At 39.7% G+C, this 21,406-nt stretch overlaps 1 protein-coding gene across 3 annotated transcripts; it reads left to right on the plus strand.

The window, feature by feature from the left end:
• The first annotated feature begins 217 nt into the window (after nucleotides 1-217).
• Nucleotides 218-17,892, plus strand: LOC112259879 (SLAM family member 8-like). Of its 3 annotated transcripts, XM_042328218.1 has the most exons (8): nucleotides 220-436; nucleotides 5,853-6,152; nucleotides 6,352-6,621; nucleotides 7,399-7,518; nucleotides 7,774-7,805; nucleotides 10,249-10,320; nucleotides 16,678-16,740; nucleotides 17,498-17,892. In XM_042328218.1, the coding sequence occupies exons 1-7, from the start codon at nucleotides 370-372 to the stop codon at nucleotides 16,720-16,722; spliced, it is 906 nt and encodes a 301-aa protein (XP_042184152.1). In that variant the 5' UTR covers nucleotides 220-369; the 3' UTR covers nucleotides 16,723-16,740; nucleotides 17,498-17,892. The 3 variants fall into 3 exon arrangements, with proteins under 3 accessions (XP_024290331.1, XP_042184152.1, XP_042184153.1); XM_024434563.2 differs by lacking the exons at nucleotides 16,678-16,740; nucleotides 17,498-17,892 and adding an exon at nucleotides 10,467-11,226 and having other exon boundaries at nucleotides 218-436; nucleotides 10,249-10,318; XM_042328219.1 differs by lacking the exons at nucleotides 16,678-16,740; nucleotides 17,498-17,892 and adding an exon at nucleotides 10,471-11,226.
• The last annotated feature ends 3,514 nt before the right edge of the window (nucleotides 17,893-21,406 follow it).

Here is a 21,406-nt window from a genome sequence, read left to right on the forward strand (position 1 = left end):
ATAACTAGTTTTGCTGGCTCCTTCTGAAATAAATAATTGCCACTTAAGTACTGAAACATTCACAATACCATAAGTCTGATCAGTACAGTAACAGACCCCAAACACACCCACTCCTCATGGTCTAACTCTCAAGCTGATGGAGGGGTGTTTTCAGAGAACGACTATACAGTGTGACTTCCTTTTTAACTAACATACAGCGAGTCTATTCTAGAACAGCAGCCATCATCAAAGGAAATCTCTTCTCTCTCTTCTTTATTCTCTCTCTCTCTTCTCTGTTTGTTTTCGCGAGTCTAGCTAGCTACCAGTCAGTCACAGAGAGATAGGGAGGACGTACAGCCAGAGGAAACAGACATACAACGCCTAACAGAGATGTCTGGTGGTCCCCTCTCCTCCTTCTCCAAACAGGGAATAGTCCTACTCTCTATCCTCCACTATGGTTAGTATTGTATGGAATCTTTACTTTCTGCTGCTCACGTTTTGTATCAATTACATTTGCTTGCTTGCATGATAAAGTTAGGAATAATAGTTAAACGGTTAACTTCCTTGGTTTTTAACTCTAACTTTAACCCTTATCCTAACCTTAACCTTTACCCCAACCATTATTCTAAACCTAACCTTAACTTAATCTTAGCAAGCAGTTGCTTATCAACTGATAGTTTATTGATAGTTTGACCATCGGTAGATCACCTACAGTGCATTCAGAAAGTATTCAGACCCCTTCCCTTTTTCCACAATTTCTTAAGTTACATCATGATTCTAAAATGGAATAAATAAATACACATTCTCATCAATCTACACACAATACTTCATAATGACAATGCAAAAACAGGTTTTTAGAATTTCTTGAAAAATTATTTAAAATAAAAAACGGATTCCTTACTTACAGAAGTATTCAGACCTTTTGTTATGAGACTCGAAATTCAGCTCAGGTGGATCGTGTTTCCATTGATCATCCTTGAGATGTTTTTAACAACTTGATTGGAGTCCACCTGTGCTAAATTAAATTAATTGGACATGATTTGGAAAGGCACACATCTGTCTACATAAGGTACCACAGTTGGCAGTGCATGTCAGAGCAAAAACCAAGCCATGCGGTCGAAGGTTTTGTCAGAGGCACAGATCTGGGAATGGTACCAAAAAATGTCTGCAGCATTGAAGGTCCCCAAGAACACAGTGGCATCCATCATTCTTAAATGGAAGAAGTTTGGAACCACCAAAACTCTTCCTAGAGCTGGCCGCCCGGCCAAACTGAAACTTCCAGGTCAATCATCTCTGCAGCACTCCACCAATCAGGCCTTGGAGTTTGCCAAAAACACCTGAAGGACTCTCAGACCATGAGAAACAAGATTCTCTGTTCTGATGAAACCAAGATTTAACTATTTGGTCTAAATTCCAACCGTTAGATCTGGAAGAACCCTGGTACCATCCCTACGGTGAAGCATGGTGGTGGCAGCATCATGCAGTGTGGATGTTTTTCATCGAAAGAGACTGGGAGACTAGTCAAGATCAAGGGAAAGAAGAACAGAGCAAAGTACAAAGATATCCTCCATGAAAACCTGCTACAGAATGCTCAGGACCTCAGACTTTGGCGAAGGTTTGCTTTCTGACAGGACAATGACCCTAAGCACACAGCCAAGACAACGCAGGAGTGGCTTCGGGACAAATCTCTGAATGTCCTTGAGTGGCGTAGCCAGAGCTCGGACTTCAACCTGATCGAACATCTCTGGAGAGACCTGAAAATAGCTGTGCAGCGACGCTCCCCATCCAACCTGACAGAGCTTGAGAGGATCTGCAGAGAAGAATGGGAGGAAAGCACAAGTACAGGTGCGCCAAGCTTGTAGCGTCATACCCAAGAAGACTTGATTCTGTAATGGCTGCCAAAGGTGCTTCAACAAAGTACTGAGTAAAGCAAGCCTGGGCAACTCCAGTCCTCGGGGGCGTGATTGGTGTCACACCTTTGCCCCAGCCCCAGCTAACACACCTGACTCCAATAATCAACTAGTCATGATCTTCAGTTTTAAATGTAATTCGTTTAAATCAGCTGTGTTTGCTAGGGATGGAGAAAAGTGTGACACCAATCAGGCCCCCAGGCCTGGAGTATAGGGTCTGAATGCTTATGTAAATGTGATATTTCAGTTTTGTATTCTTTATACATTGGCACACATTTATAGAAACCTGTTTTTGCTTTGTAATGATGGGGTATTGTGTAGAGATTGATGAGGGGAATAACAATTGAATCCATTTTAGAGTAAGGTTGTAACACAATAAGATATTGGAATAAGTCAAGGGGTCTGAATACTTTTTTCAGGACAAGAACAACTGCTGTTATGTTCGACATATTACATTTTGCTTTGTTGTAACTGTATTATTTTATTATTTTATTCTTACTTAATGAAAGAAGACATTGTTTAAAGGTTAATGATATGTGATTAATAGCAGACTGCCATGAATGTATTATGTTGCCCATGCAGTGTATGTATCACGACTCCATATATTGACCCAGATGCAGACACGAGGCGGATAGTACAGTTCTCAGATTATTTACTGGATTCTGGAGTCGCCTCTTCACTGTTGATGTTGAGTCTGGTGTTTTGCGGGTACTATTTAATGAAGCTGCCAGTTGAGGACTTGTGAGGCGTCTGTTTCTCAAACTGGACACTCTAATGTACTTGTCCTATAGCTCAGTTGTGCACCGGAGCCTCCCACTCCTCTTTCTATTCTGGTTTGAGCCAGTTTGCGCTGTTCTGTGAAGGGAGTAGTACACAGCATTGTACGAGATCTTCAGTTTCTTGGCAATTTCTCGCATGGAATAGCCTTCATTTCTCAAAACAAAAATAGACTATCAGGTTTCAGAAGAAAGTTCTTTGTTTCTGGCCATTTTGAGCCTGTAATCAAACTCACAAATGCTGATGCTCCAAATACACAACTAGTCTAAAGAAGGCCAGTCTTATTGCTTCTTTAATCCGAACAACAGTTTTCAGCTTTGCTAACATACTGTAATTGCAAAAGGGCTTTCTAATGATAAATGAGCCTTTTAAATGATACATTTGGATTAGCTAACACAATGTGCCATTGGAACACAGGAGAGATGGTTGCTGATAATGGGCCTCTGTACACCTATGTAGATATTCCATAAAAAAATATTCTGTTTCAACTCAAATCAAATTTTATTGGTCACATACACATGGTTAGCAGATGTTAATGCGAGTGTAGCGAAATGCTTGTGCTTCTAGTTCTGACCGTGCAGTAATATCTAACATGACTCAGGATATTGACCCAGATGCAGACACAGCTACAATAGTCATTTACAACATTAACAATGTCTACACTGTATTTCTGATCAATTTGATGTTATTTGTATTAACAAAAAATGCTTTTCTTTCAAAAACAAGGACATTTCTAAGTGACCCCAAACTTTTGAACGGTAGTGTAAATATCTCTTACATCAGTCACAGTCAATTAATTCGTTCTTATTTACCTCATCAGTCTCATTCTGAACTTCGCATAATAATCTGTTAAATCTGCACAAACCCTAGTCTACATGATGACTCAGCGATACACAAATAGGCGTAGTTATTTATTTTATTTAACTAAATAATCACACCGAATTACATAAACACACACACAGGATAGATTATGCATTGATTACTACAGTGCAATGAAAAGTCCCAAGTGGACTAACCCGATATGACAGCTTGTTACACAATGAAATGGAGGGGAAAGAAAGAGAGGGAGGAGGAGAGACGAAGTAATTCGTACATACAGTTGAATAATACGCTCATCATAAATATGGATATTTAGCACCCTAACAACCACTCATGCGAATTTAAAAATGCAATGTACATATTTACGCTTGTATGTCTTTGTCATCTCACTCTGTTGAAATCACTCAATCAGGCTGTGGAGAGTAGTTCGACAGAAGTCTCTGGCTGTGCAAGAGGTCACCATGTCCTTTGTAGTCATAGCTTCTTGGTCTCAGAGTGTCTGTTAGAATGGTTCTTCTAGAGGTGTACCACGCGGTGTTCAGCGGGCCTTGTCCTTCACTCTGTTTGTTTAGAATAGATAGAGGTACCTTAGTGATGAGAGAAAATTGTTCTTCGTCTCTCGTCTTCGGTCAAATTTCCTAGGCATTCCTACTGCATAAACAGCTGCAGACTGAATGTTCCTGTGTACAGTAGTCTTCTTCTTCTTCGAGAGAGAGAGAGATTCAGAGGGTCTTACAATTTTCTGGTATTATAGTCATTAAACCATTTCTTAATGCATTCAGCACACGCTGCACTTATACTGGTCTTGAGAGATTCTCACGTTCTCTGGTCTAATATGTTAATTCTTCAGCAAGTCCTTTTAAGTTCTCGCCTTGGAAGGCGGTTCCATCCTGTTGCTACAATGTATGTGTTCACGTGGGCGTGGTTACTGACTTGGCAAAAGTCTTTATGAAAAAACATTATCTCATTTAGAAGGCTAAAGTCACATTTAATCTTCTCACAAATAGTTTCATATTTAATCATATAATTTGTACAACATTTAGATGTAAACCTGACCCCTTGAATACATACATTTTCAGAGATACTGTTATTTAGTTATACCATCCTTAATGATATCACAAAACAACAACTGATTTGATTTTTGTTTAAGTCTCACCAACCATTTCCCACATTATTTACGTTAGAAATATGGTTTCAATGTCCAATCTTTTGATGTTACAGTACTGCAAAATTTCTCTCTGTTGTAACAAAGGGATTTTTTACTTTCATTTCTGCATAGTGGGAGAGAGAGAGAGTTCCTGTAAGGTATTTGTGACACTCAAACTGTCCAACTGCCCCCACTTCCCCCCCTTCCTCTCTGGTGGGAGTGGGGGATCTCTCTGATCCTCACCCAGGAAGGAAAGTTATGACAACAGGCAGGGGTTTGTGATCAGGTCAGAGTCAGGCAGGTACAGGACGGCAGGCAGGATCGGGGTCAGGGTAGGCAGAAATGTCAGAACCGGGAAAACTAGGAAACAGAACTTGACAAACATGAAGACAGGAAAGCACACTGGTAAGACCTGACAAGTCAAGACGAACTGGCAACAGACAAACAGAGAACACAGGTATAAATACACTGGAGATAATGGGGAAGATGGGTGACACCTGGAGGGGGGAGGAGACAAGCACAAAGACAGGTGAAACAGATCAGGGTGGGTTGGAGACAAGCACAAAGACAGGTGAAACAGATCTGGCTGTGACAGTATGATTCATTTCTGGTGCATAATTACACAGTAAACACATTATGTAATAATAATAATAATAAAGTAATAGTACAATTAATAATAATAATAGTAATAGTAATAATAATAATAATACATGGTATTTATGTAGCACTTTCAAGGATCCAAAGTCTCTTACATGTGGTGTTTGCATTTCCACATAGTTGATTTGTACTTAGACGTGAGCAGAGGAACATTTATTGATAAAGATCCACCCCCATTTCTCTTTTCCTGTAATCTCATCCTGTTCTGCTGAATGTGGAGGAGGAGTGGACAAAAGTAAAGTAGACCCACACACTCAAATATGTAAAGATATGTTAAATGCAGATATGTAAAGTGTCATACAGTATATATAAACTTGGAAAAGTGCTATTTAAATGAAGTCCATTATTACCTATTCATTGATGGGTTATGACTTTACATTGCAGTGTATTATTGTGCCATTATTTGTGTAGGCACACTGTGTACAGTGAACAATGAGTAATTACAATATCTTCTACACTGTACTTACATGAGTAAAAAATTACACAGTAATTAGAACCCTGTAGTGTAAAGTGTAACCATTGATCAATGTCAGAATGTCATGTTGTGTATTTGTGTGTTTCAGGTGTGGGTATTTCTCTGTTCAACAAAGCAGTGGGGGACTCAGTGGAGCTGCCCTCAGGCTTAGAAAGGGAAGGTATCAAATCAATGGAGTGGAAGTATAAAAAAATGGTCATTGCAGAATTTGATGGGAACATTTCCTTACCAAGATCACAGTTTAAGGGGAGACTAGAGATGAACGACAGCAACTTCAGTTTAACAATCCAAGAACTGTCACTGCAAGACTCAGGGGAATTTCTAGTTTCTGCCGCATCAAACAAAGGAGGACAGATTCCGACCAAGACCATCCATCTTCAAGTCCATGGTAGGCTGCTTTGTGTTATTCCATCTTTTTTATCTTGTATTGCCTTTCTCCTGGAGGTATGGTCCATTTAGAATAATTATCTCTCCTTCTCTCTCTCTCTCTCGTTTTCTCTCTGTTTCTCTCTCTCTCTCTCTCTCTGTGTTTCTCTCTCTCTCTCTCTCTGTTTCTCTCTCTCTCTCTCTCTCTCTCTCTCTCTCAGGACCTATATCCAAGGTGGTGATCCAGAAGGAGATCACGCTATTGGTCAACGAGTCCTGTTCAGTGTGGCTGCTGTGCAACGTGTCAGTCGGCTCCAACCTCTCCTACACCTGGGAGAGAGGGAATGACACGTACAGGGACGACGAGCAGATACACTTCTCTCTGTCACCTGCAGACGGAGACATCAGTGTAACCTGCACTGCCTCCAACTCAGTCAGTGAGAAATCTGCCTCAGCAACAGTAAAGTGTAGTAATGACACAACCACCCCAGGTAACTAGATATAATAAAAATACACCATACACATTTCATATAGTGTGCTTCTATGTTTATGTTGTGAAATATAATATACAGTATTATGTAGTACATGTGATGACATTGGTTAGATATAATATACCGTATTATGTAATATATGTGATGACATTGAATAGACATAATATACAGTATTATGTAATACATGTGATGACATTGGGTAGATGTAATATACAGTATTATGTAATATATGTGATGACATTGAATAGACACAATATACAGTATTATGTATATATGTGATGACATTGGATAGACATAATATACAGTATTATGTAATACATGTGAGGACATTGGGTAGATGTAATATGGAACTCTGTGGGCTTTAGCATATTGCATAGTCTAATCCAGTAGTTCCCAGCTCCAGTCCTCCAGTACCCCCAACAGTACACATTTTTATTGAAGCTCCGGTGACAAGCACACATGATTCTACTTGTCATTAATCATCAGGCCCTCAATTCAGTTTGTTTTAGACCGGGGCAACAACATAAAATGTGTGCCGTTGGGGGTACTAGAGGACTGGAGCTGGAAATCACTTCAGTATTTCTTAATCCTGGTCCTGGGGACCTAAAAGGGTGCACATTTTAGTTGTTGCACTAACACTACACACATGATTCCACTAAGGTATGATGATGAGTTGATTAGTGGAATCATGTCTAGGGCAAGAAATGAAACGTGAACCCCTTTGGGTCTCCATGAGCAGGTTTCAGAAACACCAGTCTAATCACATCTGTGTTATAGAGTATGATACATGGATGAAGTGGTATAGGATCTACATCGTGGTACCAGTAGGCGTCGCTGTGTTGCTGATCCTCACTGTAGCTGTGGCAGTGTATTACTGCAGGGGGCGTTTTAACATGGGTATGTACAGCATAGGGGTCTCATCTATACTTAAAGTGACATTTTAGGCCCTGGAAGTATTCTTAGGATAATTATGTTGTGGCATACGCTTAATTAGATTTTTCTTTCAAAATGTTGGCCTTAGGAACATTATGGATATTGGAAAAAGATTATGGAACCTCAGAAGTGCGTAATTTATTCATTCTTGTGTATGTTTGTGGATATTCTGACTAGTATCTATCTGATTGGTTGATATTTTGTTCTTGTCATACACAGCAGCTCTGACTGACGACACAAGAATGAAAGATGTAAGTATGCATTGCCGTTATTATGTACTCATTTTTCAAACACTCCACAAATTTCTTGTTAACAAACTATAGTTTTGGCAAGTTGGTTAGGACATCTACTTTGTGCATGACACAAGTCATTTTTCCAACAATTGGTTACAGACAGATTATTTAACTTATAATTAACTGTATCACAATTCAAGTGGGTCAGAAGGTTACACACACAAAGTTGACAGTGCCTTTAAACAGTTTGAGAAATTCAGAGGAGTACCTGTGGATGTATTTTAAGGCCTACCTTCAAACTCAGTGCCTCTTTGCTAGACATCATGGGAAAATCAAAAGAAATCAACCAAGATCTCAGAAAAAAATGTACACCTCCACAAGTTTGGTTCATCCTTGGGAGCAATTTCCAAATGCCTGAAGGTACCACGTTCCTCTGTACAAACAATAGTGTCACGCCCTGGTCTAAGTATTTTGTGTTTTTCTTCATGTATTGGGTCAGGCCAGGGTGTGGCATGGCGTTTTTGAATTGTGGTGTGTTTTGTCTTGGGGTTTTGGTGTGTGTGTATTGGGATTGTAGCTAGTGGGGTTATCTAGCAAGGTCTATGGCTGTCTGGAGTGGTTCTCAATCAGAGGCAGGTGTTTATCGTTGTCTCTGATTGGGAACCATATTTAGGCAGCCATATTCTTTGAGTTTGTCGTGGGTGATTGTCCTTAGTGTCCTGATGTCCTTGTTCTGTGTTAGTTTACACAAGTATAGGCTGTTTCGGGTTTTCATTACATTTATTGTTTTGTAGTGTTTGTGTTTAGTGTGTTTGTCATTAAACATGGATCGCAATCTACACGCTGCATTTTGGTCCGACTATCCTTCACACCTAGAGAACCGTAACAGTAAGTATAAACACCATGGGACCACGCAACGTCATACCACTCAGGAAGGAGAGATGAACGTACTTTGGTGTGAAAATCAATTCCCAGTACAACAGCAAAGGATCTTGTGAAGATGCTGGAGGAAACAGTTACAAAAGTATCTATATCCACAGTAAAATGAGTCCTATATCGACATAACCTGAAAGGCCGCTCAGCAAGGAAGAAGTCACTGCTCCAAAACCGCCATAAAAAGCCAGGCTATGGTTTGCAACTGCACATGGGGACAAAGATTGTACTTTTTGCAGAAATGTCCTTTGGTCTGATGAAACGAAAATAGAACTGTTTGTCCATAATGACCATTGTAATGTTTGAAGGAAAAAGAGGGAGGCTTGCAAGCTGAAGAATACCATCCCAACCGTGAAGCACGGGGGTGGCAGCATCATGTTTGGGGGGTGCTTTGCACAGAAGGGATTGGTCATGAGGGAGGAAAATTGTGGATAATTATGTGGATATATTGAAGCAACATCTCAAGACTTCAGTCCGGAAGTTAAAGCTTGGTCGGAAATGGACAATGACCCCAAGCATACTTCCAAAGTTGTGGCAAAATAGCTTAAGGACAACAAAGTAAAGGTATTGGAGTGGCCATCACAAAGCCCTGACCTCAATCGTATTGAACATTTGTGGGCAGAACTGAAAAAGCATGTGCTAGCAAGGAGGTTTACAAACCTGACTCAGTTACACCAGCTCTGACAGGAGGAATTTGGCAAAATTCACCCATCTTATTGTGGGAAGCTTGTGGAAGGCTACCCGAAACGTTTGACCCAAGTTAAACAATTTAAAGGCAATGTTACCAAATACTAATTGAGTGTATGTAAACTTCTGACCCACTGGGAATGTGATGAAAGAAATAAAAGCTGAAATAAATCATTCTTTTCAATATTATTCTGACATTTCACTTTCTTAAAATAAACTGGTGATCCTAACTGACCTAAGACAGTGTCACGCTCTGACCTTCGAGAGCTTTTTATGTCTCTATTTTGGTTTGGTCAGGGTGTGAATTGGGTGGGCATTCTATGTTCTGTATTCTATGTTCTTTTATTTCTATATTTTGGCCGGGTATGGTTCTCAATCAGGGACAGCTGTCTACCATTGTCTCTGATTGGGAATCATACTTAGGCAGCGTTTTTTCCCTTTGCTATTTGTGGGAAGTTATCTTTGTTAGTGGCACTATAGCCCTGTTAAACTTCACGGTTGTTTCTTTGGTTCTTCTTTTGTTGGCGACATTTATATCTATAAAAAGAAAATGTACGCTTACCACGCTTCACCTTGGTCTCCTTCCGTCCGACGACGGCCATGACAGACAGGGACTTTTTACTATGACTAAATGTCAGGAATTGTGAAAAACAAAGTTTAAATGTATTTGGCTAAAGTGTATGTAAACTTCCGACTTCAACTGTATGTGTACTGTATTACACTACTGTGTACTGTAATTTCTGATTGCTGTGTATATTTCGGCACAAATAGGCAGTGTTTTTGTGCAATGTTCATCCATTTTGTTTATTGGTTTAAGTACCTTTTTCTGTTTTTATTCCAGACAAGAACAAACAGTCAGGTAATGTCCATCTATGAGAACGTAGATGATCTGGCTGTCCCAAGACTGAACAAGGTGAGAGTGAAATATGAATGTTCACACCTGATATATTTGAAAATAAATAAAACAAAACAGTCTCTGTGTGAAAGGGAGACTATGTAGTCTACTTGGAAATTGTATACATAAAGCTGAAACAGTTTGTTCTTGGTTGCCTGTCACATTTAGTCGCACTCTATATGACAAGATCACATTTGGACGCCAGCCAGAAACCCCCTGTTCTTCCTACCAGAAAGTACTGTGAGCTGAACAGGATGTGGTCATAAACTGGTCTTCTATAGATATAGAACCCTCTGCATCTTCTGCATCCTACATGTGTACCTTCTGTAATAGATGTTACAGTTTAATTTCATCACAACCTGCACATTTCTGTTTTTATTTTCTTACTTGTTCAGAACTGCAACCTTCATCTGTTCATGGTCATTGTGTGGTACAACTTGTTATTTTCAAGATATTCTGAGTTGCATAACTTTTTGTTAGGTTCTATTGCATTCTATTGTTGCATGAACTGTTTATATTTGTGTATTAACGACTAACGGCAATTCCAAATGATATTCTTAAAGATTACTTGTGTTTCTGTGGGACTACAAGAGTTGAAAACAAGTTATTTGTATTTCTATTTATTGTAGTTTAGATGTGTCTATTGTACAGTAACATGTTTTACATTCCACAGACATGCTTTGTAGAAATCACATTCATCATCTACTCACTAACTATCTTTTGTTGTTGTGTGAAATCAGACAATGAATAGACCTTAATAATACAATAATACCATCTTTACATATTGAGAAAAGGGAGAGAACATCCTAATAAATATAGCGATTTGTAGCAATCATAATGCATAGATCATATAATGATTCTGTTAAGAGAATTATGTTCTCAATGTTCATAAACTGAACTTCAATTAAACTACTCGGTCTGTTACCAAGAATTTGTAAGGTTCTTGTTGAAATGAAACAGACAGAGGCCAGTCTACAATAGTCAGCAACGTTTATTTACGAGAGCTCTGGCTATCATTTCATGTACATTGGTTGATATACCTCTCATTTTGTCATAAATGACCCTCCTCCTCTCAGACAATGATACTATAGTTTACAAGTCTTCTCCTATGCATACATTGCTTATCACATCCTGCAATATGTCACACAATCTACTGCAAGCCCAAGGTTTCTCCCCTCCCTAGGTGGGGAGTCTTCCTTCCCTGTTATCAGTTTCACAGTGGTCAAAGGTTGTCTGCCACAGTTCCTTGCCTGCTAACAGTCCCTCTTTCTTATGGACAAACATTCATCATTCTTCATCATTATAAAGAGATGGGGTAGAATTCTGTTTGAGAAAGGCTACCTTCAAGTGATAGAAAAACAGGAATTACAACATTCCGGTGTATTATCCTTTATATGACATAATAATAATACATATATTTTATATAGCACTTTCATTTAAGAACCTCATAGTCACTTACAAAAACAAAGGGATCTGGCAGATTCTTGGGCAATTAGCTTCAACAGCTTCAGATGATAAGGCATTGAGGCGGTATGGGTAGGTAGTAGCGTGAGTGGGGGAGCATAGATGGTACAACCTATAGGTAGGCAGGAGTTTTGGTTTGACGGCTACGATGTTTACCTCCTCTCTATAGGTAGGCTGGAGTTTTGGTTTGACGGCTACGATGTTCAGCTCCTCTTTATAGGTAGGCAGGAGTTTTGGTGTGACGGCTATGATGTTCAGCTCCTCTCTATAGGTAGGCAGGAGATTTGGTTTGACGGCTACGATGTTCAGCTCCTCTCTATAGGTAGGCTGGAGATTTGGTTTGACGGCTACGATGTTCAGCTCCTCTCTATAGGTAGGCTGCGTCGTTTTTTCAACTCCCGAAAGTGTAGGACCCACCTGGTTGATGCTTCGACACCTGTAAAAACGCCCCAAAATACCAACACACCTTGGTACAGACATGTGATGTACATACCCACTTGTCAAACACTGGTTGAATTAACATTGTTTCCAAAACAGTCTGTGTGAGGACATTGAATCAACGTGGAAAAGTGATTGGATTTGCAAACAAATCAGCAATGTAAGGGCATTGGGGCATTTGTAAATCAAATCTAGTAGTTCAGATGATTGGTGTCTGTACCCACTGGAAAGTAGATTCTAAAGATAAGTGACTTGTTGAACCTGGATGATAAGCATGTAAGGGACTCTATGACAGACATTAAACAAGGCAGTCAGTGATATCTTCTATTTTCCACGTAGCACACAAAAGATAAGTTGCAACGCATCTTCATTTTAGTAAGGGAACTCCCCCCTGAAATTGACAAAAATGAATGGGAACATATTGGTACTGTAACAACCATATATATACACGGTGTCCAATACCACTCAATTCGGCGTCGTTTCATTCAAAGTTGATTGCAAATGCCATATGGCAAATGCCAAGTGTAACACTGCAAAAATCCAATAGATGGCGAGTGTGGTCCACCGTAATTTTTCATATTGCAAATGTAACACAAGTCAAGACCCAAGAGTAACATTTTGAAAATTTGAAAATTTGAAAAAATAAAACGTATCACCCCCTTAAAGTGCTTTCTGGACCGTTTTTTGAAATTCTTTCGATTTTTGTGTCAATTACACATGTATAAGAACTGTATCAACATACTTTAGTCATATTTTATTATTATCATCATTTTTTTTTATTTGTCCATGAGGCATATGTTTTGTCCATTTGCAATATGATTTCATAGGAAGTCGATAGTCGAAAATGTAAAAACAAATTCAAAAACTTATCACCTCCTTAAAAAAGTGCTTTCTGCACCATTTTACGAAATTCTTTCGATTTTTTGTCAATTACACATGTAAAAGAACTGTATGAACATACATTTGTCATATTTGATTATCATAATTGTTTTTATTTTACTTGTCCATTTGCAATATGATTTCATAGGAAATCAAAAGTCGAAGTCAGAAGTAACTTTTTTTTGCCACAAGCCATAAGAAATGTCCAAATGCAATATGAAAGATTTGAAAGTGGAAAATTGACTGGCCTGATGAACTCGGGATGGCCGGGCAGTGATAGTATACTGTGCATTTGCAATATGTTTCAATTGGCATTTACCATCACGAATTTGTCATGCTCAAAAATACTGCAGAAATGCCAAATTGACTGGCCTGATGAACTCGGGATGGCCGGGCAGTGATAGTGCACTGTGCATTTGCAATATGTTTCAATGGGCATTTGTCATCACGAATTTGTCAATCTCAAAAATACTGCAGAATTGCCAAATTGACTGGCCTGAGGAACTCGGGATGGCCGGGCAGTGATAATGGTTCCTCTCCATCGCTCGTTGTGTTGATTTCATCATGTCCATTTGGTGATGTTTTTTCACTGTTGAATCATATTGCAAATGCACTGTGCGTTTGCAATATATTTCAATGGGCATTTACCATCACAAATTTGTCATGTTTAAAAATACTGCAGGAATGCGAAATTGACTGGCCCGATGAACTCGGGATTGCCGGGCAGTGATTCTGGTTCCTCTCCATCGCTCGTTGGTGTTGATTTCAGAATATCATTTTGGTGATGGTACCTCACTGTTTAAACATATTGCAAATGGACAAAAGTCAAGCCAGCAAGTCACCGTCCATCAGTCAATTAGATATCATTCTGACACCAAACTGATACAAACTGACCCCACACCCACTTTTTCCAAATCGTTTAGAAGCCAACTATCACATATTTCAGAGCTGGCCCAAAATTCTTAGCGCCTTCTGTTCAAACCATAATAAAAACACAAAGTTACGTACTAGCTGCGGGTCCAGTTCTGACATTATATGTAGGCCTAGCTGAGGCGACCCTGAATCCCAAGTTTCGGCTCGATAGGTCATTCGGTGCCCGAGCAAGACCTTAATTGGTGCTGAAAATCCACTTTTTTCCATGCCTTGCCACGGGGTCTTTGAATGAGTTATCGGACAGAAACGTTGGGGTCCGTCTCTATGGGCCGAGGCGGTTGCAATGCACCTAGTCTTGTGACTCTGGGACATTTCTAAATGTCGTCATTTCCGTGATGTCAAAATTAATTGACGTTATTGCAAATGTACGAGGCTGTTTCTCGGTCCAAGAATCTTCTAGAGCCACATAACTCACCACGCACTATCGACCTGAGCTCTAGAACAGATTTCTAAAATTTCAGAACTCTAGGTCTGACGGTTCTTTAATGGTTCGAACAAAGTTAACTATTGCAGGCTCTGTCTGTCTCTACGCACCACACCGTGTCCCTCCGTCCAAGAACCTTCTAGAGCCACATAACTCACCGCGCACTATCGACCTGAGCTCTAGAACAGATTTCTAAAGTTTCAGAACTCTAGGTCTGACGGTTCTTTAATAGTTCGAACAAAGTTAACTATTGCAGGCTCTGTCTGTCTCTACGCACCACACTGTGTCCCTCCGTCCAAGCTGTGTGTATGTGTGTGTTTTTCTTGGAAATTTTATGGGAGACATGACTAATTTACAGTTAATGAGGGTTGCCTAATCACACATATGAAGTTTTGGAAAGATCTGACTTTTTTAACCCTTCGAAACAGCCCCTATGACACCAATTATGGCACTTCTGGTAGGCACCCAAAGCTAAAAGTAAACACATATCCTCATCGGGGTATGCTTTTACAGAATCCTGAGTATTAAGTCTTTACGTTAAGAACTGACTGATTTACACAGGGTTGAATGCACTATTTCTATCAAAAATCAGGTTGGGTATGAAAAAACACTTTTAGGGTGATTTTAACCACTTCCGGTTGCTTCAGGAAGCTTAGAATCGACACAGGTAGACCTCATAGTGGCCTGATGGATTGTCATCGAAGACAGGTTTGTAAGGCATTATTAACCCACATAGGCTCTAGGTTGAATTTAGGGGATCAGGCAATGTATTCCTATAAGGAGAGATGTCATTGTAATCTGTGAAAAACTCTGATTTACTGTTAAGGGTTAATGCCACACGGTCAAGGTTAGGCTTGAACAGATCGGGAGGACCTCAGGAATGTACCTGAGGTCGAAATGTGCTTCTCACCCTAACGGTTCTCTCACTGTCACCCAAAAGCAAATGAAATTTAGGGCCAGGCTTCATTTTGGACCTACTTTTTTCACGGTCGCTGCACTCAGAGCGAGCTACGGTCAAGCGGGGCATCTCGTTAAACTCGGCACGGCCTTGAGAATATGGAAATGCCATTGCAGTCTCTGTGTGTCTTTAAGCACCGCACTTGGTCACTCCATCCTTGCTGTGTGTGTGTGTGCGTGTGAGAGGTTTTTCTTTGACATCTGTTGGGAGAAATTACTGATTTACAGTTCATGAGGGTTACCTAGTCACACAAATGAAGTTTTGGAAAGATGTGACTTTTTTAACCCTTCGAAACAGACACTGTGACCCCAATTAAAGGTATTTCCGGTTGGCACAGGAAGCTATGAGTAAACATATCTTGCTTGGGGTATGCTCTTACAGAATTCCAAGTTTAAAGTCTTTATGTTAAGAATTGACTGATCTACACAGGGTTGAATGCAGTCATTTTCATATTTGCAGGTAAGCCACATAGGCTCTAGGTTGAATTTAGGGGAGCAGGCAATGTATTCCTATGGGGAGAGATGTCATTGTAATCTGTGAAATCAGAAAACTCTGTTTTACTCGGTCAAAGTTAGGCTTGCACAGATCGGGAGGACCTTAGGAACATTCCTGTGGTTGAATTGTCCTTCTAAACCTAACGGTTCCGGCGCTGTCCCCCAAAAGCCCCTGAAATTTAGAGCCAGGCTTTATTTTGAGCCTGCTTTTTTTACGGTTGCTGCACTCAGAGCGAGCTACGGTCAAGTGGGCGTCTCGTTGAACTCGGCTTGGTCTGGAGACTATGGTGATGCCATTTTTAGTGTTGATTTCAGAATGCCATTTTGGTGATGGTCCCTCACTGTTTAACATACGTTTGGATTTGCACTCCCATAACAAATTCAGGCTCGCAAATTGGAATCTCTACGTCACAATTTTATTTTTATTCTCTTTATTCTCCGGGCTTTTTATTTTATTTTGTCAAACATAATTTTCCCACCCTGCTCTACACCTCTCTGAGCCTGATGGTGTTTTTCTGTTTCCAATGAAGAGGCAGAATGCAATAAGCTCATTCCTGCATTTGTTGACTGGAAATGTCCATTGTCAGCAGCAGCTGGACCTGTTGATGTGACCTACTGTATGATGAGGTTGAACTAGAAAAGAGGGCCAAAGTCAAGAACCTCACACCTCTTTGACCCCATATTGAAAAGCTGCTGTATATTATTCTGTACATTATTCTTGATATTATTTTGGCTATTATTGTGGATATAACTATTATTTTATACTGATGTTTATCCTCCTATAGAAACAGCAACCCCACCAGAGGCAGATTAAGTCTATTGTCATGTGAAGCCATGCACAGCCCCAGGTAAGACTAATAGCCATATGCTATTGACACTAATACAGGTGTAGGATCTACATTTGAACAGTTTCTCACAGTAGGAAAACAATCTTGCAACAAAAGGAAATGTTAATTATTGTGTGTATTATAATTAATTATAATTAGGGCTTGATATATTTGTAGTTAGGGAAAATCAATTCTGAAGATCTAAAGTGGAAATTTAAAACACTAAACGTTTGCATTTCCTGCATTGCAGGACATTTCCTTTAAAAACACGGTGATCAAATGAAGACGCTACACCTGATATCAAAGTATACTGTACCTTTTTAAAGTATACCTCAAAAAATCGTTGTGCGGTGATCTGTTGCAGGTCCTTGAGGGAGATGGAGGGATAAATAACTTTGTGTGGTGAAATGTTACAGGTCCTTGAGAGATGGAGGGATAAATAACTTTGTGTGGTGATATGTTACAGGTCCTTGAGGGAGATGGAGGCATAAATAACTTTGTGTGGTGATATGTTACAGGTCCTTGAGGGAGATGGAGGGATAAATAACTTTGTGTGGTGATATGTTACAGGTCCTTGAGGGAGATGGAGGGATAAATAACTTTGTGTGGTGATCTACTACAGGTCCTTGAAAGAGATGGAGGGATAAATAACTTTATGTGGTGATATGTTGCAGGTCCTTGAGGGAGATGGAGGGATAAATAACTTTGTGTGGTGATATGTTACAGGTCCTTGAGGGAGATGGAGGGATAAATAACTTTGTGTGGTGATATGTTACAGGTCCTTGAGGGAGATGGAGGGACACAACATCAGAGGAGGAGAAGGAGAAACCTGGGAACATGGATTATGCAGGCTCCCACACACACAATTACATGCACACACACATATGCAGGCATGCACACACACACACACACACACACACACACACACACACACACACACACACACACACACACACACACACACACACACACACACACACACACAAAAACACTGACAAACAAACACACACACAATAACACATTGTACATGAAGGATTTTTATATAGTATTTTTTATTTAAAAAAAATATTTTTTATTGAAACATGGTTTAATTGTGTATTACTGTAGGGCTATACTCGGCCTTGTCTCAGGATGGTAAGTTGGTGGTTGAAGATATCCCTTTAGTGGTGTGGGGGCTGTGCTTTGGCAAAGTGGGTGGGATTATATCCTTCCTGTTTGGCCCTGTCTGGGGGTATCATCGGATGGGGCCACAGTGTCTCCTGACCCCTCCTGTCTCAGCCTCCAGTATTTATGCTGCAGTAGTTTGTGTCGGGAGCTTGGGTCAGTTTGTTATATCTGGAGTACTTCTCCTGTCTTATCTGGTGTCCTGTGTGAATTTAAGTATGCTCTCTCTAATTCTCTCTTTCTCTCTTTCTTTCTCTCTCTCGGAGGACCTGAGTCCTAGGACCATGCCTCAGGACTACCTGGCATGATGACTCCTTGCTGTCCCCAATCCACCTGGCCGTGCTGCTGCTGCAGTTTCAACTGTTCTGCCTGCGGCTATGGAACCCTGACCTGTTTACTGGATGTGCTACCTGTCTCAGACCTGCTGTTTTCAACTCTCTAGCGACTGCAGGAGCGGTAGAGATACTCTTAATGATCGGCTATGAAAAGCCAACTGATATTTACTCCTGAGGTGCTGACTTGCTGCACCCTCGACAACTACTGTGATTATTATTATTTGACCATGCTGGTAATTTATGAACATTTGAACATCTTGGCCATGTTCTGTTATAATCTCCACCCGGGACAGCCAGAAGAGGACTGGCCACCCCTCATAGCCTGGTTTCTCTCTAGGTTTCTTCCTAGGTTTGTGCCTTTCTAGGGAGTTTTTCCTAGCCACCGTGCTTCTACACCTGCATTGCTTGCTGTTTGGGGTTTTAGGCTGGGTTTCTGTACAGCACTTTGAGATATCAGCTGATGTAAGAAGGGCTATATAAATTATTTTGATATTGATGATTTGTAACATATTTTTGAACAATGATATGGTGTAATATGATGTATCTTATACTATCTGCAGCTACAGCAATTGTATCTGCATTGTATTGTGTATTGAATTGTATTGTTTGTTGGTTAATTCATTTTTTAGTTTTGACATTTTAGTAATATAGCAGCAGCTCTAATCCAGAATGATTTACAGGAGCAATTAAGGGTTAAGTGCCTTGCTCAAAGCACAAACAGTTAAAAAAAAATCTTAGTCGGTTCGGGGATTTGAACCAGCAACCTTTTGGTTACTCCTAACCACTATGCTACATGTTGCCCTAGTTTGGTTGCATAAATGGGAGCAAAACAAAATTTAAATTCTGAGAGTAATGGAACTGGAAAAGATAATGGATGATCAGAGAAGCAGATCTGATGTCATTGAGATCTGAGGAACCACTGATAGACTTGTGATACTATGAGTGGAGGAGGGAGCTGGTCAGGGGAGAAAGACAGTCAGCGTCTGTAGCCTCAGCAGGGCACCATGCTGTCCCCTCATGTCCTCCGTGATCTGGGCTGGTGATAGTTAGCTTAGCTGGCTAGCCACTCTTCTTCACTAACTTTATGTAGCACCCACTTGGGTGATGCTATTATGCTGACATAAAGGTGCTAGAAGAATAACATTAGCAGTCAGGATAGCTTATCCACTAGTCCCAGCCATCTCCTCATGCAGTCCTCTCACTTCTTCTGCTTCTCTCCAAACCAGTGTTGTGGCATTCTAGTCCATTCACATCCAAACAGACTCCAGAATAGCTTGTTACACTAGTTAGCAAATTCAACCTAAACCTAGTTCAGGATGACCAATTATTCACTGATTCTGAATAAGCAATCACAAATCTGACAGAAAATTTGCAATACGAAAAGTTTTAAAGCCCAGTAATAGGTTTTAGTGTAAGAGCTGTATGAAAAGAACGCCTGAAATTTCAGCTTGTTTTGGTGGGATGACGTTTTGACCTACCTGGTAACGGTTAATAGACCGGTTAATAGACCAATACGAAAAATAGTTCCAAACCTCTCTGCCAATAACAGCTAGTTTTCAGTTTTCCTCTCCCCACTCAGACCACAGTCAGTCCTAGCAACATTTTAGCTTGAGAAATCGCTTTTTGCTAAGAAGCTATTTTTGATTGTTGATGACAATTTTAATTGAAATAATCACAGTAAGGTACTTAATTGTTACCCATAAATGATTTGATTTTGAGATCAAATCAGCTGCATTAGACCTTTAAAAACAACCAAATAAGGTGCCATCATGGCAATAAAAAATGTAAAGTACATTCTAAATGTTTGAAATGTATTATTTTTGATTAATTATTCATGTAATTCATGATGTAACATATTTGTATATTAATTTCACAAAATATTATAGGTATTCTATGTACTTTTACAATATATTTGCATTGTGTTTCTTGAATAAACTTTTTTTTTCATCCATCAGATGGCATCAGTGTTTATTATTAATATTTTAAATGGATGATGTCATAGTCAACTCTTCCATACAAGCTACTTCGGTCAGCCCTCCTTTCAGCCTAGTATTGGCTTCCCCAATCTGTGAGTTAAAGTGGCAATGGTTCATACATTTTTGGGAATTTTAAATGAACTATTTATACCTATTTATTTTGAAAGAACATAACTCATTAAAACTTCTTAGGGCTGCAATCCCGTTAACGGGATGATATGACAACAGCCAGTGAAAGTGCAGGGCACCAAATTCAAACAACAGAAATCTCATAATTAAAATTCCTCAAACATACTTGTATCTTATACCATTTTAAAGGAAATCTTGTTGTTTATCCCACCAAAGTGTCCGATTTCAAATAGGCTGTACAGCGAAAGCACCACAAACGATTATGTTAGGTCACCGCAAAATCACAGAAAAACACAGTCATTATTCCAGCCAAAGACAGGAGTCACAAAAAGCAGAAATAGAGATAAAATGAATCACTAACCTTTGATGATCTTCATCAGATGACACTCATAGGACTTCATGTTACACAATACATATGTTTTGTTCGATAAAGCTCATATTTATATCCAAAAACCTCAGTTTACATTTCCGCATGTTCAGAAATGCCTCCAAAATATCTGGAGAAATTGCAGAGAACCACGTCAAATAACATAAATACTACATAAACTTTGATGAAAGATACATGTTTTACATAGAATTAAAGATACACTTGTTCTTAATGCAACCGCTGTGTCAGATTTACGGCAAAAGCACAATATTCAATAATCTGAGAACAGCGTTCAGCCACAAAAGTAAGCCATACAGTTACCCGCCAAATTGTGCAGTCAACAAAACTCATAAAAAGCATTATAAATCTTCACTTACCTTTGCTGATCTTCGTCGGACTGCACTACCAGGACTCCCACTTCCACAACAAATGTTTGTTTTGTTCGGTAATGTCCATCATTTATGTCCAAATAGCTATTTTTGTTAGCGTGTTTGGTAAACAAATCCAAAGTCAGAAAGCGCATTCACTAAAAGCTGACGAAATGTCAAAAAGTTCCGTAACAGTCAGTAGAAACATGTCAAACGATGTATTGAAGACCCATTGAGATGTTCCTAATTACTTTTTATTGAGGGTGTGCCTTAAATAGAATACAATACAATACATTTAACTTTTGGTGATCAGTTATAGTTCAGTTGCAACGTCAGGAAATACTAACA

The sequence above is a fragment of the Oncorhynchus tshawytscha genome, linkage group LG10 (assembly GCF_018296145.1).
Source record: "Oncorhynchus tshawytscha isolate Ot180627B linkage group LG10, Otsh_v2.0, whole genome shotgun sequence".
Classification (NCBI taxonomy): Eukaryota; Metazoa; Chordata; class Actinopteri; order Salmoniformes; family Salmonidae; genus Oncorhynchus; species Oncorhynchus tshawytscha.